Source organism: Protopterus annectens, chromosome 3.part0 (genome assembly GCF_019279795.1).
Source record: "Protopterus annectens isolate FY-2018-M chromosome 3.part0, PAN1.0, whole genome shotgun sequence".
Taxonomy (NCBI): Eukaryota; Metazoa; Chordata; order Ceratodontiformes; family Protopteridae; genus Protopterus; species Protopterus annectens.
Genome location: NC_056731.1, coordinates 1,813,696,575 through 1,813,721,735, shown reverse-complemented (window position 1 = coordinate 1,813,721,735; position 25,161 = coordinate 1,813,696,575). Strand labels below are relative to the sequence as shown.

The 25,161-nt window shown below is 44.9% G+C and overlaps 1 protein-coding gene across 6 annotated transcripts in view; it reads right to left on the bottom strand.

The window, feature by feature from the left end:
• The window catches only part of JMJD4 (jumonji domain containing 4), a 381,468-nt gene that overhangs the window by 56,719 nt on the left and 299,588 nt on the right, over positions 1-25,161 (bottom strand). For all 6 annotated transcript variants that reach the window (XM_044065866.1, XM_044065868.1, XM_044065864.1 and 3 more), the window contains one exon: positions 10,691-10,958. In XM_044065866.1, the coding sequence (XP_043921801.1) occupies positions 10,691-10,958 (268 nt within the window). The remainder of the gene's footprint in view (positions 1-10,690; positions 10,959-25,161) is intronic.

The following is a 25,161-nucleotide window of genomic DNA, read 5'->3' as shown; positions in this document are numbered from 1 at the left end:
TGTATCCCAGACTGGAGAATAAGCAAACTTGTGCCAGTGTACAAGAAAGTACAGTTTTGTACCTACCATAAATGTAGATGTCCGATAGGTATGCATCTGCAGTCCTAACATATGGGTTGTCCTGCCTCAGGCAGCCATTCGGTCGGCCGGATTCCAAAGTCTGGGTCTGGCCTCGGCTGATGTCGCACTTCACCCGACGTCACAGCTGCTGTTTATTGGGTATAAAGGCATCAGCCGACGCCATTTTCCTCAGTGTTTCTTGCCCCAGATGCCAGGTGCCCTCTAGGAAGGCTAAATTTGGATAAATGCAAATAATTCCAAACAGTAGAGAGCAAACAATATAAATATATATATACATATATACAAGCAAATGCACCATAATAGATTCCCCCAGCTAGCTAAAAGAGGGGTAAATACCCTAGGAATACCACAGAGGGCAAGGAGGGTGGGTAATCCTGACTGCAGATGCATACCTATCGGACATCTACATTTATGGTAGGTACAAAACTGTACTATGTCCTTCAAGGATGCATCTGCAGTCCTAACATATGGGTAGAATACCATAGCCAAACTGGGGGAGGAGGCACTAAGATAAAGATGGTGTAAAGATCCCTTGCAAAACAGCAGTTGCAAAACCTGCTCGGGATCTAGAGTATAAGGGAAGATTATAATGCTTGGCAAATGTATGCACGGAGCTCCAAGTAGCAGCTTCTAAAATGTCTTTGGTAGCCACTCCTCGTAGGAAAGCTGTAGTGGTGGCTGTAGCTCTTGTGGAATGAGGTCTGATATTTTCAGGAGTTGTCTTTCCATGAAAAGAGTAACAAAATCGAATGCAATTTCCTATCCATTTTGAGATTGTCTGTTTTGAAATTGCTTTTCCTTGCATTCCTGTTGCATATGCTACCAGAAGCTGGTCAGTTTTTCTGCTGGTCTTAGTTCTGTCCAGATAGTAGCGTAATTGTCTGTGCACATCCAAGGTATGTAGCAGTCTTCCCCCTGTTCTGTGGGTTGGGGAAGAATGTAGGTAAATGAATCGCTTGGTTCAATGATACTCTGGAGACCACTTTTGGCATAAAGGTAGGGTTAGTTCTCAGAGAGACTCTATCCTGATGGAAGATAAGGAAGGGTTGTACTGCCATTAATGCCTGTAACTCAGATACCCTTCTTGCTGAAGTGATTGCTAGCAGGAAAGCAGTTTTCCAAGACAAGAACTATAATTCTGCTGTTGCTGCTGGTTCAAAAGGGGGAAGTGTTAACTTTTCCAGCACAAAGTTGAGATCCCATGCAGGTAAAGGTGGTTTCCTTGGAGGTTTTACATTTTTGATTCCTCTCAAGAACTGCCTGAGTAGAGGATGAGAGAAGACAGGAGGATCCATGTTGTATTCTGCTGAAATTGCTGTTGCATGAATCTTAATGGAGGACTAAGACAGGCCATTGTGGAACAGTTCTGCTAAATATTCCAGGATGTGTGCTATGTTTGCCAATGATACATTTTCTCCCTTTGCTGCACTCCAAATGAGGTATCTTTTCCACTTGGCTGAATAAGTTTTCCTTGTGGAGGGTCTGCGTGCCTCCAGGATAATGTCCTTAACCCTCCGAGATAAACCTGGGTTATTTTGTTTTATGCAATATTCCAAGCAGCTAGCTGCAGTGTTTTCAAGTTTGGATGTAGGATCTTGTAGTTGTTCTGTGTTAGAAGTAAGGGACATAGAGGTAGAGGCCATGCGTGTGTCCGAGACATACTTCTCAGTAGCAGGTACCAATGTTGCCTCGGCCAGTCTGGAGCTATCAGGATTACCCTTGGCTGATCCTCTCTGATCTTCAGTAGAACTTTGTACATCAAAGGAAGAGGTGGGAATGCATATGCTGTCAGGTTTTTCCAGCTGAAGGAAAGGGAGTCCACCCTCCAAGCAAGTGGGTGGTATGCTCTTGTGCAGAATTTCTTCAATTGGTGGTTGTGTGGGGAGGCGAACAGGTCTATCTCTGGTAGTCCCCATTTCTTTGTTATGGCTTTGAAGATATCTGAATGCAGCATCCATTCATGAGCATCCGTGGTAGTTCTGCTTAAGGTGTCTGCTAGAGAATTTTCTTTTCCTGGTACAAATCTGGCCTGAAGTTGAATGTTGAGATTCAGGGCCACATTCCACAGGTCCATTGCCATCCGGCATAGAGGATATGAATGTGTACCTCCCTGTTTGTTGATGTACCACATGACTGTGGCATTGTCCGTCCTTATCAGCAGATGACCCTGTTGAAGGAGTGGTCTGAATGCCTGGATCGCATGTTTCACTGCCAGCATCTCCTTTAGATTTATGTGTAGATTCAGCTGGTCTTGGGTCCATAGGCCTTGTATACACTTGTCCACCATGTGTGCCCCCCAGCCTAGGTCTGAGGCGTCCGTGGTGATGGTCTGGCTTGGATGAGGTTTGTGGAAAGGCAATCCTCTGTTCAACTGACAGGCCTGAGCCCACCACAGGAATTCTTGCTTCAGGCATGGAATTATTGGAATCTGGGCTTCTAGACTGTGTTTGTGTTGAGACCATACATTCCTTAGGTACCATTATAACTTTCTCATATGCAGCCTGGCATGCGGAATCAATATTATGCAGGATGCCATGTAACCCAGGGCTTGCAGGACTTTCCTTGCAGTAAGCTGAGTTTGTGTTGTTAATGTCATGAAGTAGACTGGTAGTTGCTTTTGTTTTTCTTCTGTGAGAAAAGCCACCTGAGTTGATGTATCCAGTTCTGCACCCAAGAATGTTACCCTTTGGGATGGTACTAGTCTTGACTTTTGCATGTTGACTGTGTATCCCAAGGCTTGCAACAGTTATATGACATTTTCCAAATCTTTTGTTAATTTTGCCTTGTTGTCCGCTTGTATTAGGCAGTCATCCAGGTATGGGTAAATTTGAATTCCCTGAAGCCTGCAATGAGCAATTACTGATGCCAGGCATTTCGTGAATACTCTGGGCGCAGTAGATAAGCCAAAGGGCAATGCTGAGAATTGATAATGCTCTGATCCTGCAAGAAATCTGAGGTGTCTTCTGCAATCTGGTCGTATAGGGATGTGCAGGTATGCCTCCTTGAGATCTAGAGTCACCAGCCAAGACTCCTTGCCCAGCATGGGAAGAAGCTGCTGGAGGGTCAGCATTTTGAATTTTGGAACAATGAGGTATGTGTTCAGTGCGGACAAGTCGAGAATAGGTCTCCATTGATTTTCTTTTCTTGGTACAAGGAAAAGCCTGGAGTAAAATCCTTGGCCTTGTTCCATAGGTGGTACCTTTTCTATAGCTCTCATCCTTAGTAAGTTGTTGATTTGTCTTAGAGCGTCTGTTTTTTGGCTTGGTGGTAGGTTTGGCATTCCTCTCTTCTTTGGTAGAGTGTGGAAGTGAAACCTGTAGCCTTTGTCTATTGTTTGTAAAGTCCATTTGTCTCCTGTAATGTAATGCCAGTTGTCGGAAAATAAGGCTAGCTTTCCGCCCAAGGGTGCTTCCAGTTGTTCCCTGGTAGGCGGAACCAGAGCCAAGTCATTGTGTCTACCCTGTGGAAGTGGTTGTAGTTGAATCTGTGGCAGTACTTCTCTGGTTGGTAGGTTGCCACTGACGTCCCCTGTAGGCACCCCTAGATTGACCTCTGCCTCTTGGGCGTCTATTTCTGCCTCTCTGCGCTCTGGAGTTGTCTGGAAAGGACCAATTCTTCGAAGGCCAATTTCTGCTAAACCTCGGAGGTTGGACCTGTAAGAAATCCTTGACTGTTTGGACAGATTTTGCTTTTTCTTCCACCTTCTTTAGAACCTCCTGTGCAGGGAGCCAAACAAACTTTGTTTCTCCATGGGAGCATCTAGGAGTTTTGACTTAACATGGTCTGGTAAGGATTGTTCTTTTAACCAGGCATGCCTTCGAATCACTGTTCCAGTCATAGCTGATCTAAAGGAAGCCTCCAGTGCATCATAGCCACATTTTAAGAAATGGTTACTGACCTGCTGAGAGTTATGTACCAAATCCTGAAGGGACTTGCGGTCTATAGGTTCAGGAGAGGAAAGTTTTTTATTTAGCTGGTCTAACAAAAATTCCTGGTACTGAATCATGTAAAATTGACAGTTCATGGCCCTGGCCGAAAGAGTAGCAGAAGTATAAACCTTTTTACCCCATCTCTCTAATGCTCTAGATTCCCTTTCAGAGGGAAGAGGGTTTTTGGCAGAGGCAGCTGCCACACCTTTAGGGCCCTGTGAAATGGTTTCAGGGTCTGCAACAGGAGCCTTATACAAATGGTAGTGCGTGTCCGGGACCCTGTAATATCTGTCAGGCTTGGCAGGGGCCGGAGGAAGAGAATCAGGGGCAGTACAGGCATCATTATATGCATCATCAACAACTGTTAGTACTGGAGGAATAGCTAAAGGCCTATGCTGTGGTAAGTGTAAAAAAGTCCTTAGCCTTTTCCTTGAATCTGAAAAATCCTGGCCCTGCCATTGGAAGTGTTCCCTCATAGCATGCAAGGTTTCCCCAAAGGAAAATTCTTCAGGAGGAGAAGCAGAAGGAATGGAGTCCTCTGCATCAGAATCCTCATAAGGAGAATAAGGGCCTTCCTGAGGGTCTGAAATGTCTGAGTCATCCGAGGAATAGTCTGTAGAGACAGGTTCCGGGGGTTCAGTCCTAGGCCTCTTATCTGGAGGGGGCTGAGAGGCCCTGTCTGGGTGAGGTTGGGATCCCCTGATCAAAGAAATGAGATCCTCAGCCAGGCTGAGTATTTGGGAACTAGAGGTAGGCCTATGTGAGGGAGTTTTAGCAGGTAAGGCCTTAGAAGATTTAGCTGCTTTAGCCCTGGCAAAAGCCTTGATAGACATAGAAGCAGGGGGTCTAGCAGCCCCACGTGCAGGGGTAGATATGTCTAAAGGAATAGCGTCTGACAAATCCTGGGTGCCTGCTTCTGTAGCAGTAAATTCAGTAGCAGATTCAGCCATGCTCTGTGAGGTCTCGGCTATCGGAGGCATGCTTTCGGCCGAAGGAAGAACCGGGGACTCTGTTTCAGCCGAAACCGGGACACTCGCGGTTGGCCTAACCGTGGTTTCAGCCGAAATCGCGGGCCGCGAATGTCGGTCCTTTTCCTTGCGCTTTTTAGCTAATTGAGTAGTCGGAGTCTCCGACGGCATTTTGTATGCAAAAGCGGGACCAAAAAACTCCTCTGCAAACTCCGACCGACGTCTAAGTGTCCGTCGGTTGAAGGAAGCACAGGCTAGACAAGCTGATACGTCGTGGTCTGGGCCTAAGCAAGGAAGGCAGTAAGAGTGGAAATCCTTATGAGGTATTTGTTTCCCACAAGTTAAACAATTATTTACTTTGTCTAACATCGGCTGAGGCAAGAAAGAGTCCCCAACGGGGTACTTAGCTTTTTAGAAGTCTTCGGTAGTAGAAATCTCTGGATCTGACCGACCGGCACTTGCGAACAGCTTCTGCTTCGGGCACCACGCAGCAAGAAAGACTGAGGAAAATGGCGTCGGCTGATGCCTTTATACCCAATAAACAGCAGCTGTGATGTCAGGTGAAGTGCGACATCAGCCGAGGCCAGACCCAGACTTTGGAATCCAGCCGACCGAAGGGCTGCCTGAGGCAGGACAACCCATATGTTAGGACTGCAGATGCATCCTTGAAGGACATCAAAGGGGACATTCACAACTGTGGGCAGTACAGAGGCATCAAACTCCTATCACAGTGCATGAAAGTTCTGAACGGGGTGATTGATAAATGGATACGCAGAGTAGTAGAACGTAAGATGGGAAATGAGCAGTTTAGATTCAGATCAGGATGCAGCACAACTGACCCGATGTTTGCATTGAGACAGATACTTGAGAAGAAGCTAGAGATGTCGACAGAGTCCAACTGGGCATTCCTAGACTTGGAGAAAGCATTTGACAAGGTCCCAAGAAAGCTGATCTGGGCAGTATTTCGGTGGTTTGAAGTCCCAGAAACATTGGTAGAATTAGTGCAGACTATGTACAAGGACTCAATGACTCAAGTACGAACAGTGTTCGACCTCACAGAGGGGTTCCCAGTGGGTGTGGGTCTACGTCAGGGTTCAGCTCTAAGCCCACTGTTGTTCACACTGGTGATGGACTACATTAGCAAACAGGTTGGAGGAGACGGATCAACAAAGCTGCTGTATGCAAACAATGTGGCAGTAGACTCTGAGCTAGAACTTCAGCAAAGGACAGGAGAATGGAATGCAAATCTGAAGGCACATGGGATGAAACTAAGCACAGATAAGACAGTGGTAATGGCAGCAAATTGGGGAAATCAGAAGAAGCTGAGAATAGAGATAGAAGAGAAGATAGTGGACCAGGTAAACAGCTTCAAGTATCTGGGAGGAGTAGTTGAATAGAAGGGTAGTCTGAATGGAGAGGTCAAAGCTAGAGTCAAAGGGGCTGCAGCCAAATGGCATAGAGTATCAGGTGTAGTCTATGACAGAAGAATGCCAAAGAAGCTGAAAAGTAAAGTGTACAAGACAGTGGTGTGACCAGTACTACTGTATGGTACAGAAACCTGGGCAGTAAAGGCAGAACAGTTGAAGAAGCTAGAGGTGATGGAAATGAAGTGTCTGAGAAAGGTGACAGGATGCAGACTGTGGGACAGACGAAGAAATTAGTACATAAGAGCAGAAGCCAAAGTAGCTCCAATTGCAGAAAAGATCAAAGAGAACAGATTATGGTGGTTTGGGCACATGTGTAGAAAACCAGAAGACAATCTGGTGAGGAAGATTTGGGACAGACAGGAAGAAGGAAGTGAGGATGTTCAGCAAAGAGGTGGATGTATTGTGTGAAAGAAGATCTACGACAGTCAGGCAGGAGTGTTGAAGAAGGCAGGAGTGTGGCATTGAATCGAGAGAGCTGGCGACAGTTAACACGATACCCCAACCTCATGTAGAAAAATGGGAAAAAAGGGGGCTAATGATGATGAGTGAGCCAGCAAGCAGAAGGGGACTCTGCTTATTATTCCTTTGACAACAAAGTTCACAAACTTTGTCAGTGAAACCTTTTCTAATGTTCCAAAGGAAATGTTTGAGAGACTAAAAATAGTACAGGAGTTGACTAGAAGAATCAGGAGAATCTTGGGCTTGAACCAAATTCTGATGATGGTGATGGAGATGATTAGGAAGAAAACCAGCTTGACTAAAATTAGTGTATACATTGGAGAATATAAAGTACAAGTCACATTTGTGAAACATGGCTTTGCAAGAAAAGGTGGGTCACAAAGACTGGTATTTTGTTAACTTTGATAACTGTGTGGGTGGACGGCAAAACATATATTCCACTTTGTCACAAATGTTTAAAAGAACACTAAAAGGAAACTGTAAATAAAACTAAATGTGTTCTTTATTTTGTTTCATTTTTATTTTTTTTAACAGAATGTATTCTTAGTACCGATTTAACATTTGTTTACCAGGAGAGTCCAACTGGGATAAATTGGAGTAATATCCCATTTTCAGCACTGGCCTGGGGAAAAAGCTTCACATTGACATAATGTGGGTACAGTTAAATAAAGTTATTACAAAAACCTAATACAGAAAAAGAACATATTAACCAAGTAAAAAAAAAAACATTTCAACTTCAGTTCACACAATTTGAATTTATGCATAAAGAATGCAAGTATTTGAACAGAGATAACAGGTTGACAAAAAGAACATTGTCAGCAGTTAAAGAATTTACAAGCTACAGTTCATAGAGATACCGTTATATGCAATGAGTACACTTTTTGGAACAGAGATAACTACATAATTTAGCCTAGGCAAAGTTATTTGCCCCTAGCTATGAATTAGGCTATGTTCAGAGAAGGAATTGGTAAGAAGTATGCTGGGGTGGGGACTAGTTCAGCATGAGGTAGTGAAGGAGCAGAGCCAAGTCTTATTTAGGTGGTCTTTTAGTAGGTATTTGAAGTTGGAGAGGTCAGAGGTAGATCTAATTTGCAGAATGGCAGAATTCTATTTTTAGCAACTAATTGTCAGTACAGATATTGGCCAGAGGACTTGTGGGGTTTATTTATGATGAGAACATGTTGTTTATTAGATCAAAGTGATCTGTTAGGGTTGTAGGAGTAAAAGCAGGGCAGTTGCTGCCTTTGTGGATACTGATGTGTGTGAAGATAAGCTGTATGTTAATCTAAGTGGTGAGGCAGTTCAAACCAATTAAACATCTTTAGGGCAGAACAGGACAGAATGTGATACTGTATGTTGACGGCAAACTTGCAACCTTATTATAGCATGTTTCAAGGTTATTTTGAACTCTAGTCTGAAGGCTGGTTAGGATGGGCGCACTATATAGGAGAAATGGGAGAAGGTAGGTAGTGGCTGTGGCACTAAGAAGAATATAGAAAAAAAAACAGATCCTCTTACATACAGTAAGGCCTCCTGCATGGCTCTTTTTAAAAGAAAGTTTTTCACCTCTTCCTGTGCAGTTCTCCTGTGATGGGGTGGCACTAAAAGGCTGAAAAAGGGTTGTTTTAAAAATGGTGTTGAATAGCCTCTGGATATAGTTTTTCTGATCCAAATGTCTTGTGTGATGGCCAGGCACACAACTGGGATGCAAGGAAATTCCTCCCCTGATTACCTGCAGAGTAAAACAGTCAGGTAGCTGTTCAGGTTTCATGCTGCCTGTCATTCTTTTGGTTGCTTAAAAGTAATTACTAGAAAATTGTATCAGGGATCATGGAACACTAGGTGATATGGTTCACCTCTTTCTCCTTGGCAGCGGTTACTAGAAAAGTTACCCCTACCTCAGTAGCGTCTATCGAACTGCTGCTGGAACTTCTGAAACCAAATGTTCTTAGCTCCTTTCTGTTTTCTTTGAAATGATCTCAACATAGCTGTGAACTTTACCCCAAAATCAGTGAGCATTTTGCTCTCCTGGTAGCACTGCAGCAGCTTATCTTTACCTTTCTGCCCAAAAAACTAGGTTTTCTTAAAAAGGGCATTGCTGAAGACTGCCTTGGAGTGTTCTGCAAAACCTGTAAGATGTAGCCAGGCCTGATACCTCAGTGTGATACCTGAGCTCACAGATCTAGCTAGTCCATCCACTGCATTGTGTACAAATTGTATGGGCAGTAAAGTAATGGCGTTAATGATAATCACCTGGGTAACCAACTGTTTAAAACAAAGTATCACTTAAGATACAGCCACTCATACATTAATAAAAAATGTTAATATAGTCAATTTTCTTTTCTAATTTACATACATAATTGTCATTCAGTCCAACATTACATAAATTGATTAATTTCTGCCTTTCCTTAAACCTCACTTCTCCACCCAAACATTATACTGTGTGCATTGTTTCCACAAATTCCATTTATTTCTTTGTAATTTGCTCACTCCCTTTTCTAAAGATGTTATCTTCAATTTATTTTATCTTTTTTTGCAATATACACTACTTCAAAAAAGTTGGTTTAGATTTTGATTTCAATTTTCTAGTAATTACTTTTAAGCAACCAAAAGAATTAAACTTAATAAGGCCTTACTATGCCTAGGCAATTCAGGGCCTCTAACTATTTCTAAAGATCCTAATGGGCAATTCCTTCAGAGTTTTATCCCCTAGGTCTTTCTGTAACCTCACCATATATATGCAAAGTACTTTATCGCCCAGACTGAAAAAGTGCCTAACATACACAAATGCTTTCCTAATCTATCCATCATCTGAGAATCTGTGTTCGGAGAAATAAATCCAGGAAAATTGGACAAACGAGATGTTTAGGAAAAAAACACAATGAAGAACAAGCAGAACAAAGACCCAGATGCATGCAAACTGTATCACAAAGTAGCTTTTAATTATGAATGCTTTCTTCCCAAAGAGAAGGATTTTTTCTGAAGAAAGGCCCAAAATCAGGGACACATTTTAAATACTACTCTTATAAACTTAGGAAGTTGCTAGAGTAAAAGGTTTTGCTTTATCGTGCATTTCTCTGAAGCATATGAAGTCTGAAACTCAAATATATATAATTTTTATTGTGTTTAATACTCAACGATTTGTCAGAAAAATCACAAATTTTACGAGGCAAATCACAAAAAAAATAAGGCAAAAATCTGGGCATTCTGTGAAACCCAGGACATTTGAAAGGTATGACTATGATAATATACTTTATCCTACATACTGGGAAATGGTAGGTTAAGTAAGCCATGAGATTCTTACCTGTCAAAGGCAATGCATAATATATTAAACACTTTTAACAAATGATGTAATGCCTACCATATGTTAATTACCAAGTGCATGGTCTACAGAATTGCCTGCAATTTCGAAACCACTGAAAAACTGTGCGTGTGTGGGAGGTGTTGCAAACTGCACAAAGCAAAACATTTACATTGTGAGGGGTGGTACCATAATGCAGTAAAAGTAAAGGAAACAGAAAAGAAAATAGCAAAAACAAGTTAGCAGAGTAAGAGACGCGATGAGCATCCAGAACAGGCTTGAAAGAGGAATTCATGTATCCAGCGCAGAATGCATGACCACAAGAAGCAAAAGAATGAGGTAACGACCGTCTAAAAACTGTAAAGTCATTTATTTGTCAGCATCAGACTCCCTTTAAAAAACAAGGGTGGTAGAAATTAGATTTATAAAGCAGAAAGGCATATTTATCATGGCAATTATATACACAAGTACTCTAATACAATGACTTTTGGAAAATTAAATAAATAAGAGATATATTTTCCATACCAGGTTATATACTTGATGGTGCCATCCTGAGGGAATGAAGATGATCTCTCCTGCTTCCTGGTTAACCTCAATGGGGAAGCAGCATTTGCTGTAATGGGGGTACTGTTCATGGTTCTGAAGTGATGTGGCAGTAACATCATACACAAGATTACCGTGACAATCTCTTAAGAAATCCTCTTGCCCTGGGGGAAACAGAAGCCATTTTTTCCTGCCACAGATGTTGGCTGACCAACTGTAGGAGTGAAAGACATCTGCATGGAATGGTGTCCTGCATCACAAAGAAACACAAAACCCATAAAGACTTTACAATTTCATACAAAAACATCTACAAAAATAATTTTAGTGTACATGCAGAAACAGACACACATGGCAGAATAATTAAAAATGCCACATCTAATCACTTTGGAGTTCCTATACACACTCAATTCTGTTTCAATATTTGTACTGAAATAAAGAAACCAAATGAGCATACAGATATTAACTCCTAATGCAAACCAAAGCAATCATTGGTGTTTCTGATCCAGGAAAAAGGCCAGTTAATTGGAAAGGCACTGCAAAACATTTTCGAAATGGCTACACAATTCAGTTATCTTAACTGCCAAAGCTGTAATCAAATGTGAGTGTACTAACTGATTAAAAGGTTCAAGAGTCTGAATAAGGTGATGCTAATGAAGGTACAGCTCTAGGCTTGCATTCTGAAACAGGCTCTTTAACATTTTTCATTTATTTATTTAAGTTATTACAGCATCACTTGTAAAGTAGCAAAATGAAATGTGGCATTCCACCTTCTTTGTGACTTGATGGCTTTTTGCAGTTGCTGCAGGGTTATTTTCATGGGTCCCATTCACAGTGTCGAACTTTTACAAGTTCGAACATCATATGGTCGAAACTAAGAAGTTATGTACCTACCATAACGTTCCATGTTAGTTGTCTTCTCTCGCCTTCTTTCTTGCTTGATGGGTTCGGAGCCGATCCCTCGGCTCCGACTCGGCACTTGCTAAGCTCGAGAGTCTCTTTCACCAGCTCGAGGCAGCCCCATATCCCATGATGCAAGGCAGTAAATACCCAGATCTCGTTTGTTGCCAAAGGGCAATAATACCAAGCATAAAATACTTCCCAAAGGAAGAAGAAACTTACAAATGGAAAAAGGACCAGGTCTGAATGGTCTTTAGCATAATAGTTTCTTATACAAGGTCTGTCCAGGCCAGGGGGAAGGAGGGAGGGTCGCAAGAAAGAAGGCGAGAGAAGACAACTAACATGGAACGTTATGGTAGGTACATAACTTGTTAATGTTAAGTTGTCAATCTCGCCTTCATTCTTGCTTGATGGGACCGCGTCCCTAGCACCTCTATCCTGGGTGGCTCAATGGAACAAACTCTTGAGGACTGTAGAGCCAAAACTGGCCCTGTCCCTGGAGGCCAAGTCCAATTTGTAATGGGAAACAAAAGTGTGAGGAGTGGCCCAAGTGGCCGCTGCACAAATAGTGTCCAAAGGAAGTCTAGCTTGAAAAGCTGTAGACGTAGCTAAACTCCTAGTTGAATGTGCTTTAGGTTTTGAACACAGCTGTTTTCCCCTGAGCGTATAAATTTCAGTGATGACCGAAGAAAGCCATCTGGACAAAGTCACTTTAGAAACAGAAAGGCCTTTTTTATTATCCGCATAGGAAACAAAAAGTTGATCAGATTTTCTGAATTTTTTTGTTCTGTCCAAATAATATCTAAGTTGACGGTGGACGTCAAGACAATGTAGCTTTTGTTCAGCTCTATCTGAATAGTTAGGAAAAAATACAGGGAGATCAATGGATTGATTCAGATTGTTCTTTGAAGCGACCTTTGGTAAAAAGGATGGATTAGTTCTCAAAGATACTCTGTCTTTGTGAAAAATCAAATAGGGGGGTCGAACCGAAAGAGCGTGAAGTTCAGACACCCTCCTGGCAGATGTAATAGCCACTAGGAATAAAGTTTTCCAAGAAAGATATTTCAGGGAACAAGAAACAGCTGGCTCGAAGGGGGGAAGAATTAAGGATGTCAGCACTAAATTTAGATCCCACTGAGGAGGAGGATTCCTGATTGGAGGCTTTAGTAGGAAAATTCCTTTCAAGAAGGCCCTGCAGAGCCTATGGGACATAATATTATGATCTGCTATCCCTACATGAAAATTAGAAATAGCAGCCAATTGAACTCTGACTGTGGAAGAAGAGGAGCCTGCATGAAAAATCTCTGCTAAGAAGTCCAGAACTGCCTGAACAGGGGCAGTAAAAGGATCAATATTTTGGGCCTTAGCCCAATAAGAGAAACGTTTCCATTTGCTTGTGTAAATCCTCCTGGTAGAGGATTTTAGTGAAGCTACTATGATGTCTCTAACAGGGTTAGAGATCAAAGGAAGCCTGGCTAAGGAAGGAAGTGGAGCAACCATGCTGTGAGGTTGAGAGAGGGGATTGACCGGTGCAGCTGACCGGATTGGTGAATCAGTAGATCTGACACTGGGTCCAGATGCCACGGCTGCACCAAAAGGTGATGATGGAGGAACGGGAACCAAACTTGTCGAGGCCAGTAAGGGGCAATGAGAATCAATTTGGCTCTCAAAACGGTAGCTTTCTGGATAACCTGAGGGATCAGAGGAAATGGAGGAAAGGCATAAAGAAGTCCCTGGGGCCAATCCTGGGTCAGAGCGTCTCTGGGGGGATGGCCTGATAGAGGAAGAGGCTGAAGAAGTCTGGACATTTGCTGTTTTGGGGAGTAGCAAAAAGATCGCAACATGGACGACCCCATTCCAGAAAAATCTCTTCCGCTATAGATTGCTTGAGATACCACTCGTGAGGCATGAGGATAGCTCTGCTCAATCTGTCCGCTATAATGTTGGTTTTCCCAGGGATATGCGTTGCTACCAGAAACCGATGAGAGGAGATCGCCCATTGCCAAAGTCTGAGCGCTTCTCGACACAAGGGGTAGGACTTGGTTCCGCCCTGTTTGTTGATATACCAAACTACAGACATGTTGTCTGTGTGGACTGCAATTGTCCCTACGGGAAGAAAGTCGTTGAGGGCTTGCAACGTTAAAAGCACTGCTCTCATCTCCAGGACATTTATGTGCAGATGGTACTCGAACGGTTGCCATGTCCCATGAACCATCCTACCCTGATAATGACCCCCCCACCCGATCAGGGAGGCATCCGTGGTGACAGTGGCTATCGGGGATGGAGGTACAAAGCACCTGCCTCGGTGAACCTGAGACGATGTGATCCACCAAGCAAGATGTTCTTTGCATGTTTGTGTCACCAGAATCTGGTGACGCATTGGAAGTTGCTGGTATGACCACTGTGTGAACAGCATCCACTGAAGAAGGCGCATGTAGAATCGAGCCAGGGGAAGAAGTGTAATGGCCGCAGCCATGAGACCTAATACCTTCAGAACCATTCTGGCCTGTATTTTCTTGCTGGCCAGAATGATCCTGACATGAGTCTGAATGTCTGAAACTCTTTGTTCTGTAAGGGTAGCTGACATCCGAACAGTGTTTAAGTTTGCCTATGAAGGTAATAGACTGGCAGGGCGATAAGGATGACTTTTCGAAGTTGATTGAGATGCCCAAATGAGAACAAAGGCCTATTGTGTAATCCCTGGCTTGTATAAGCTGATGCCTGGTGGTGGCCGACAGGAGCCAGTCGTCGAGATACGGAAACACCTGGAATCCTTGGCGTCTCAGGTGAGCCGTAACCACTGCCATGCATTTGGTGAACACTCTGGGGCTGTAGTGAGACCAAAGGGCAGGGCTCTGAACTGGAAGTGACTGGACCCCAGCCGGAAGCGGAGAAATCTCCTGGAGCGTCTGTGAATTTTGATGTGATAGTACGCATCCTGAAGATCTATTGAGCACATCCAGTTGTCCTTCTGTAAGAAGGGCAGAATTGACTGAAGAGTGACCATTCGGAATCTTGTCTTCTTGACAGACTTGTTGAGTCTGCTGAGATCCAATATTGGTCTCCAGTCTCCGTCTTTGGGGACCAAAAAGAACCTTGAGTAGATTCCGGGCTCTGAATGGTCTATTGTAACTGGCTGAATGGCTCTTTTTTGCAGTAGTTTTGCGATTTCTAACTCTGCAATGTCCCTTAGACCGGGTGGTACATCTGGAAGGGAATTTGAGGGGAAAGGACTTTCCTCGAAAGGAATTATGTAACCCTTGGATATGATCGACTGTACCCAACTGTCTCGAGTGAGGGAATGCCAGGCTTCTGGGTACAGTGATAATCTTCCCCCAACTGCCTCCAAGGAGGGACAGCCGGGCAACACCTCAGGGATGCTGAAAGGGCTTGTCAGAGAGAGGCTCTCTGTTTCCCTGGTTTTTCGGACCCCCTCTGCCTCTAGGGCGGCGTCTGTTATTGTTACCCCCTCTGCCTCTAGGGGTAAACTGACCACGTGAATCCGGCGTGACTCCTTGGGATTTACGGAACCACATCTTCCCACCCTTCTGTCCTTTGGGATAAGGTCTAGAAGGGGTGGAAAAATGGACTCCAACAGCAGAAAGAGTCTTGCCGTCCTGCTCGCACCTGGTCAAGGTTTCCTTCACCTGAGGGCCAAACAAAGCTGACCCATCAAAGGGAGAATTTGTGAAGGACGCCTTAAAGGGATCCATAAAATCACATAGCCGCATCCAGGCTTGGCGTCTAAGAGCCACACCTGTGCCTGCGGCTCTACTCGCTCCATCCGCAGCATAAGATATTAGCCGCATGGAGGAGTTTGCAATGGAATTGAGGGTTCCTAGCTGAGAAGCAATTTTTTCTTGCGCCCCTGCAGCTGTAGGATCCTGAACTACTTCCCCCAGCTCCTTCAGGATATCCCTTTGGAGTCTGGTGAAGTGACATAGGTAATTCAGCGAAAGCATAGCAAAGGTCGCTGATGAAAACATCCGCTTACCGTACCTATCCATGGTCCTAGAGTCCTTAATAGGAGGATGGACGGGCACGGAAGGATCTGCAAGTTCCTTTTGGTGGCGCAGCCACCACCATGGCATCAGCGGGGACACCCTTAGTAAGGAATTGTTTGTCGCTCGGGGCGGTGATAAATTTTGAAGGCCTCCTAGGGACTGGCTCTACAGAGTCAGGAGCTGCCACGCCTTTGTGCAATCACCTGCATAAGGGGTCGAAAGGCGGAGATACCCAGGAGGTGGAGGGCCGAGATCCAAACGCCTCTAGGTATACTGACTCATCCTCAGAGGGATTGCTGGTGGGCCAGTTTCCCCTCTGTTTCAAGTTCTAGGATGTCTGAGAAGGAGACATCCTCAGAGGGGATCTAGGGGATCCCTCTGACTCATCAAAGTCAGTATCCGAGTGACAGACTCGGGAGTCTACATGCTTCCTCTTACAAGTCCTCTTCCTAGGAGGATCTCCCGAAACATCAGGAGAATCCTCGGGGGAAATTCCCAATGGGGAAACCTGAGGCGGAGGATCTCTGGGTCCTGTAGCAAGAGAAGTGGCAGAGATGTCAACAGGTACAATAGAGGGAGGAGCTACGGGAACAGACTGCTGACTGATACCAGTGGCCAGTACACTCTTCATCACCTCGAATGCTCCCCTCCCAGGCAGGTCCGAGAGAACCCGCTCCGAAGAGCTAGGAACTCCAGGGGCCACCGAAAGGGAAGTCTCCGAGGCAGATGTCGGAGCCGAGCTCACCAAGGCCGAGGCTCCAAGGCGAAGAGCGGGCTCGGACAAGGGTCCGATGCCACTCACCCCCTCGGAGGAGACCATGGAAGCCCGACCACCGAATCCCTCTAAGGAAGGTCTCGAAGAGGAGATAAGAGTAGAGGCTGAAGGAACAGAAGGGGTATCCGTCCTCCAGCCGTAGCAGTAACCATTCCTGAAGACTCCAACTCCAAACTCTGGGGTAGAGTTGAAGGAGGAACAGTAACGGGGTGTGGGCCAACAGTCGTCTGTTGAGACGGACTGTGTAACATTTGGGCCAGTACCTGTGACTTGAGTAATCTACTGACCACTCTCTCTAGGTCATGGTCTGATAACCTGGATGACCTTGAAGATCGGCTCCGATGGCTCCGTTCCGATAGAAGAGGTGAAGCCGGCGCCGAAAGTATCGGCTCCAAGGAAGGAGACCTCGACCTCTTCCTGGAATGAGCCATCGGAGCCGATACAATAGATCCTGTCGGAGCCGATTTCTTGGAGCCGACAGGAAGCCTCGATGTATCGGCTCCAGCCGGAGCCGATACAGCCACCAAAGTAACGGTGTCGGAGCCGATCGGAGCCGACACGGATGCCTGTGCCACATGGGTGTCGGAACCGATCGGAGCCGACGCGAGTGGTCAAAACAGATTCGGCACCGATAGCCATCGGGCGAAAGCTTTGTCAATCCAGAATCGGCTCCAGCGGGCCGATCTCGACTCAATACGAGTCGGAGCCGAGGCCGCAGGCTTAGAAACAGAAGCCTGGGCCTTGGCAAGTTTTGTTGATTTTGATGGAGCCGACTTAGCCGGAGAGCCCTCCGGCTTAAGAAGGCCCCTAAGAATCAACTTATTACGTCTCTCCTGCAGGACTCTCTGGCTGAAGGAGTGACAAATAGCACAGGAGTCCTGCAGGTGAAGAGGGCCCAGACAATACAGGCAAGAAGTGTGACCGTCTGTCAGAGACATCTTCTGACAGCACGAGTCACACTTCTTAAAACCCGAGACCCTCTCCTTAGACATAGTGTTGAAAACACAACACACACACACACAACACCAGTCTAAATTAACTTACACAAAATACCAAAAAGGTATTCTATAAAATCCAACACACACACACCCTAACAGGGGGGGGGGATGGGATAGGGAAAAATTGACTAACAAAAAATTAAAGGAGACAGGAAAATTCTGTCAGAAAGGTAGAATATAACTTAAACTATCAATAAAAGAGTTTTTTTGACTAAAAAAGGGGCTTAAATCACAAAAGTGAACAACTTACCAGGAGCTGGTAAAAAGAAGACCTCCTAAGCGAAGCGGCAAACGAGATCTGGGTATTTACTGCCTTGCATCATGGGATATGGGGCTGCCTCGAGCTGGTGAAAGAGACTCTCGAGCTTAGCAAGTGCCGAGTCGGAGCCGAGGGATCGGCTCCGAACCCATCAAGCAAGAATGAAGGCGAGATTGACAACTTAACATCACATGTTCGAACTTATAAAACTTCAAATGTTTCAACTGAGATCTCTGTAAGGAAAGCTCTCCCTTTCCTGCAATGTAGTGCGATTTCGGAGTTGGTATATTTAAGTAGCAGGGGGTGTGGGGGGCTTACCCCCTGCTTACAACCTTCAGGTAAGTTTTATTTTTTTTATTACGTTGTCAAACTTTTAAAGTTTGAACATATGGTGTCGACCATATGGTGTTTGAACTTTTAAAAGTTTGACAACGTGATATAGACCCTATTTTCACATACAAAAATCTGACTTTATGAAAAAATAACAGTTTTTAAAGAGTCTAGCCTCACCAGTGTCTCTCAACCCCCCCCCCCTTGCCATGCATCAGGGAAGAGCAAATTCTTGAATGGCGTGATGACACTCTACAGATATCTTCAGCTCAGCTTGAAGAAACAAAACCTTATTATATGAGTGCAGACTAAATCAAACTGTAGAATCAGTAGGGCAGATGAAGCTGCTGCTGCTAAAAGCACCAGGATGCAAATTGCATGGGATGCCAGCAGTAGAAAACAAGTTTTATTTTTCATTACTTTTATTATTACTATTTTTATTTCTCTTTCCCCGACTCTCAATTTCACCATGTGTGAGGAGAGAGAACATATCTTCCCTCCCCCATCTTCATGCTTTTGGAGATAACTCTCTCTCTCTCTGACTAATTTGCTAGAGTCAGGTGTGGCCTGGCCTGGTCCATTATGTGCAAACTCACTGCCAGTAAAATACACATGCACACACGCACACACGCGCACACGCGCACGCACACACGCGCACGCACACACACACACATCAGATACAGTCCATCAACAACGACTCTGCAAATTAAAATAAGGAAGTTCTGTTGTTGTGGAGTGCACTTTCAGCACTGTAATTTAGAAAACAAATGCCTGTCAAGACTGACATTTAGAGGGTCATGTTAGGAAATATCTTGCCCCATGTGGAAGGCGTATTCTGATCAAGAATTGATGGGTGGTATCCTGCTCAAGTGACATGGGAGGATAAAGCCCTGACTACAGTCCAGCTGACACAGGTTTGATTTACATTTCAGGTGACTGTTGGATTTACAGGAGGGATGGACATGCCTACACTGTGGGTAGGGCACTCACTGGTGATGCTTCTTAAGGGGAAGCATGGTCCAAAGAAGGGATTTGCCCTTGGACATAATCAAAGAACATGGGGTGGAGGAAAGGAAAAGTAGGTAGGAAATATAAAATAAAATAAAAAAAAAATGCTGGATGTAAGCACAGACGTCTGAGCACCCAGGGCACCTTTAAAATCTATGACCATCCCCAGCAAACTACAGTATACGGGGGGGGGGGTTTGACCCAGCATGTACAGGGGCAATGGGGGCTGGGCCAGTAAAAATTAGGTCTGAGAGGATCAGAAAATGGGAGGGTGGTAGTTTGCATATGTGATGGTATAAAAATATAGAATAAAATGATAGTCAGATGTCTGGATCACTGTTTCGGGTATGTAGCCTTTGCATTCCATGAGTAAGTTACTGTCCTAAACTTTGCATGACAGCTTGAACTCATATCTTTTAAAAAGCTCAATGAAGTACTGTACATGTTATTGCAATTTGTTTAACGTCAAAGAATATGCTAGTTTTCAAATATGAAGCACCACGTTTTAGGTACTGGGTGAGATAATGTTGGATACATGAATAAAGATGCAGTAATAACAAAATAACCCAAATGGACTTTAAAATGACCATAAGTTGTCAGGCTTTGAAGAGTCAGATTCCTTTTTGTGACGTTTAAAAAATACTGCTTTAGATTGTAATGGCAGTCCTTACAAAGAAAAAAAGAAGTTATGTACTTACCATAACGTTCCATGTGAGTTGCTCATCTCACCTTTATTCTTACACATGGGTACGCAGCCGAGCCATCGGCTCAGAGTCGGCCGCTTTACTAGCTAAAGATCTCAGAGTAGCTCGAGGCCAGGCCCCCTATCCCATGATGCTCTCCATCTTACCCCAGATCTAGTTTGCTGACCTCAGCATGAACAACTATAACTCACCAAATACTCCAGCAGGAGTAAGAAATCCCAGACAAGACTAGCAGACCCCAAGTCTGCCCATTCTTCGATAACCTAGAGGGGGAAGGTAAGACTCACATGGAACGTTATGGTAAGTACATAATTTCTTTATGTGAAGTTGTTCAATCTCACTGTTTATTCTTACATATGGGTAGCGTCCCAAGCACCCTAATCCTGGGTGGCTCACGGGAATATATTCCTGAGGACAGTGGAACCAAAGGAAGCCCTGTCCACTTTGTAATGAGTGATAATGGTATGAGGCTTGGACCAAGTGGCAGCAGCACATATAGTGTCCAAAAGTAAATGAGCCATATACACTGAAGATGTAGAGACAGCTCTAGTTGAATGAGCCTTCACACCATGTTCTAATGTTTGATTCGCTGAAGAGTAGATAAATTTGAAGCAGTCAGTTAACCACTTGGAAAGGGTAACTTTTAGAAATGGGTAATCCTTTCTTGGCATCAGCATAAGATACAAAAAGTTGGTCAGATCTTCTAAATTCCTTTGTTCTGTCCAAACAGAATCTCAGTTGTCTGTGGACATCAAGTTTATGCAACATGTATTCCAACTGATTAGAATGATTATTGAAGAAGGTAGGAAGTTCAATAGTTTGGCTCAGATTGGTCTCAGAACACACTTTTGGCAAAAAAGAAGGATTAGTCCTCAGAGATACCCTGTCTGGATGGAACACCAAATATGGTGGTTTGACAAAAAAGGCATGAAGCTCAGATACCCCGCATGCTGAAGTAATGGCCACCAAGAAAATAGTCTTCCATGAAAGAAACTTCAACTGACAGGATGATGCAGGTTCAAAGGGGGAAAAATAACATGGGACAACACAAAGTTTAGATTCCAGGGAGTAAAGGACTGCCTAACAGGCGGCCTAAGATGAATGGTGCCCTTAAGAAAGGCCTGACATAATCTGTGAGACATTAAGTTAGAACCTTCAGTTCCGAACTGAAAATTCGAGATGGCAGCCAATTGGACTCTAATAGTGGCAGCTGCTGCATCTTCGTGAAAAAGCTTAGAGAGGAATTCCAAGATACTAGCAATCGGGGCAACTTAAGGATCAATGTTATTCTGAGAGGCCCAAAAAGCAAATCGCTTCTATTTACTAGCATACAACTTTCTGGTGGAAGCCTTATGCGAAGATACAAGAATGTGCTGTACCTCCGAAGAAAAATCGTGTGACCTGGCTAGGTAGGGAACTGGAGCAGCAATCTTATTGTGGCAGTCATAGTGTCTAGTTCTGCTCTGATAAAGGAGATACACTGCGATGGCGACAACGCAGACCTTTCAAAATTGATAGTGATGCCTAGCTGAGAGCAGAGACTGAGTGTGAGATCCCTGGACAGAATCAGTTGATGCCTGGAGGTGGCAGTAATGAGCCAGTCATCCAGATACTGAAACACTCGGAATACTAGACGCCTCAAGTGAGCCGTAACCACTGCCATGCATTTGGTAAACAACTCTGGGGGCTGTTGTGAGTCCAAAGGGCAGTGCTCGGAATCGGTAGTAACTGGCTCCCAGCCGGCAACGCAGATGATCTCTGGATGGCCTGGCCATTTTGATGTGGTAGTACGCATTCTTGAGATCTATGGAGCATATCCAATCGCCCACTCCGAGGAATGGGAGAATAAACTGAAGCGTGACCATCTGGAACTTCTCCTTCTTTACAAATGAGTTGAGTCTGCTGAGATCCAAGGTGGGCCACCAGTCCCCTGTCTTTTTTGGAACTAAAAAGAATCTGGAGTAAGTTCTAGATCCTATCTGGTCTGCTGGGACTGGCTGGATGACTCTCTTTTCCTGCAGCTTCTGGATTTCTATGGCTGCTTGATCCCTGAGACTGGCTGGAACGTCTGGGATTTTCTTGCGAACAGGTGGGTTTTCTAGAAATGGGATAATGTATCCTCTGGTAACAATGCTTTATACCCATGAATCTGTTGTAATTCCTAGCCAGGCATCCAGACAGAAAAGCCAAGCGACCCCCGACTGCATCTAGAGCAGGACAGCTGGGCCTCCTTTCAGGAGCGCTGATAGGGCTTACCAAGGACTGATCCCTGTTGCACTGGTTTTGCAGACCCCCACTGCCGCCAGGACGGCGTCTTCCATTATTGCCCCCTCCTCTGCCCCTAGAGGAGGGTTCACTAAGTGTGTTCTGAAAAGCTCCTTGGCACTTCCGGAACCACATTTTTCCACCTTTCTGCACTTTGAGGTAGGGGTGGAAAATGGACTCCTACGGCAGAGAGTCTTTTCCTCTTGCTTACACCTAGTGAGAGCCTCCTTGACTTGGGGCCTGAAAAGAGATGAGCCATCGAAAAAGGAAGCCTTCAAGTCTTCCTTTGTCAACACCCCATTCAATGAGCCATCAAATGGGGTGTTGACAAAGGAAGACTTGAAGGCTTCCGCAAAGGAGCACAAGTGCATCCACGACTGTCTCTGAAGAGCTATCACTGAACCCGCTGCCTGACTTGAACCATCGGCATGGACGAGTTCAAAATGGAGTTAAGGATATTAAGTTGTGCCGTCACCTTGTCAGAGACAATTCCATCTATATTACCCTGTAGAGCATCTCCAAACTCTTGCAGATCATCTCTTTGAAGGTGGGTGAAATGAGTCAGACAGTTAAGCGATGACAAGGTAAATGTCGCAGAACTAAAGATGCGTTTCTCGTATCTGTCCATGGTCTTAGAATCCCTATTAGGAGGATGGACAGTGGAAGAGGTTTCTGACATCTCTTTCTTGGTGGCCACTGCCACCACCATGGCATCAACTGGGACACAGTAAGGAACAGCTTGTCTTGGGGGGAGGTGATAAACTTGTTGGGCCTCCGAAGGTCTGGTTCCATAGAATCAGGAGACTTCCACACCCTTCGAGCGACCAGTTCCATCAAGTGGTGGAAGGTTGAGACCCAAAGGCCTTCAGGAGCACCGACATCCTCAGTAGGGCTAACGGACTTCCAGTCACCCCTCTACTTCAGGATTTCCAGGATATCTGCAAAGGAGATATCCTCCGAGAAGGACCGTGAGGACCCTTCTGATTCCTCTAAGTCGGTGTCTGATGTCAAAGATTCCTGAGGGGAATTTAAGTGCCTTCTCTTGCACAATCTTTTCCTGTGGACCTCATCAGCGGGAGCTTCTGGTGAGGTCTCAGTAGAGCAAGGGTCACCCAATGGGGTTACCTGTGGCTCCAGGTCTCACGGCATGACAGGGGAGGAATAGGAAGGACCTGACGATGTGCGTGTCTTAGAACACATAACCGTCCTCATGGCATCGAAGGCACCACTGCTTCGACTCAAGGAAGCCGGCGGTTCTAAAGAAGGCGGCAACTTCCCCGGTGCCGAGGCAGCGGTCTCCGAACCACAGAACGGAACCGAGCTCATCCGCGTTGAAGCCCCGAGGGGAAGGGTCGGAACCGATGCATCAGCTTGACTCTCCCCTTTGGAATCAATGAGAGGGTGTCAGCTCCGAAACTCTTCCAATGGAGCCGAAGAAGTCAGGGTTGATGGGGCCGAAGGCACTGGAACAGGCTTTGGCTCCAAAGGCTCCACAACCATCAGATCCACCTCCTCTGGCTCCGAAGGCCCTGCTTGGATCGGAGGAGGAGTAGTCACAGCCAGTGGAACGGTCTCAGGCTTCAAACCCTGTTGGGTCGAAGCAGACAGCAATTTAGCCAGTGCTGAGTTCTTCAGAAGCCTCTGCGCCACCCGGTACACATCAGCATCGGAAAGGGTCCTCGAAGATCAGGTTGAAGGAGCCGAAGACACCACAGACCAAAGGATTGGAGACTTCAGAGTTTCGGAGACCAGTTCCAAGACAGGGGACCGGCTCTGAAACACCTGTTCGGTGCATGGCTCTGAAGACTGTGGAGCCGGCGACCGCACCTTCACAGAAAGGCTTGGAGCCAATGACCTGGGCTTTGAGGACACCTTCGAGGACTTCGACCCCTTTGAGGACTTGTAGGTCTGGTCAGCCTTATCCAGGGCTTCTTGAAAGTCTGGCTTCAACAAGCCTCTATCTGCCAGCTTCCTTCTCCTTTCTAATAAGACCCTGCTGCTGAAGGAGTGGCAAATAGAGCAATCTACTTGGAGGTGTACAGGCCCAAAACAATAAACACAATTGGCATGCGCATCCATAATGGGCATCTTCTGTCCACATTGGCACTTCTTGAAGCCAGACTTTTGCTTCTCTTTCTAATCCGCCATGTTATTTAATAGAGACTACACTAACCCACTGAAGTTGTCAGAGCCCTGACCAAACTTCAAGTTACAACACAAGTATATTAGCAAAACAGTGCACAGCAAAAACAACCGTCTTAAGTTGAGAGATCCCTGCACAACTAAGGATATAAACGTATGTTGAACAGTAAACACTAACTACTCGCACACTACATATACAGATTTATAAAGAATAGAGGCAGCAAGAACAACCCCTGCACAACTAGGCTATAACAGTAATTCAAACAGCTACACTTAAATTGGCCTGAACTTCCCAACTACCTCTCCTATACTCAGCTCACATATGCACACAAACTCATTTTTCAACCATCCCTCTCTGTCCCTCCCTGTCCACTACCTTTAAAATTCACCACACTCAAAGACTTCTCAGATCTACTAATCAAAACCTAATAGAAGTCTACAGACCCCTTCACCCCCCCAGGACATAACCTCCTCTCCTTTTCCCTAGTACGCCCTATGGAACTCCCTCCCTCCCTCCATTCGTACCATCACTAGCCTTCCTACCTTTAAAAAATCACTCCACTCCTACCTAACATCCACATGGGAATGCTCCTGCTCCCACCCCACACAATCATTCTCCACTTTCTGCAGTCTTCCACCTCTCACTTTCTCTACTGCAGCTAGTAATCAATTTCTTAATAATACCTATCATCCTGAAAGCCTTTGGCATCTATCTACTCACTTCCAAAAAATTTAAAAAAAAAAAATATTTTTTTTAAGATATAATTTTGTTTCTTTTTTTAAATTTAGTTTTTTTAACTTTTCTGATTGTAACCTCTGTACCTTGTTATGTCTTGTATGCTATGAATGCAAATCTCTGTAACATGTAATCTTTGATGGAGCTTTTCTCCCCAGGACTCCATTGAAAAAGGGTTCATTTGGCCCAATGGACTATCCCGGTTAACCAACAGCAAATAAATAAATAAACACACTTAATCTATGCACTATTTATACAGATTTACCAAAAGAAAAAACAGCCAGAGGCTTAGGAGCAACAGCTCCGAATACAACCAGAAATTTACTTTAAAGAAT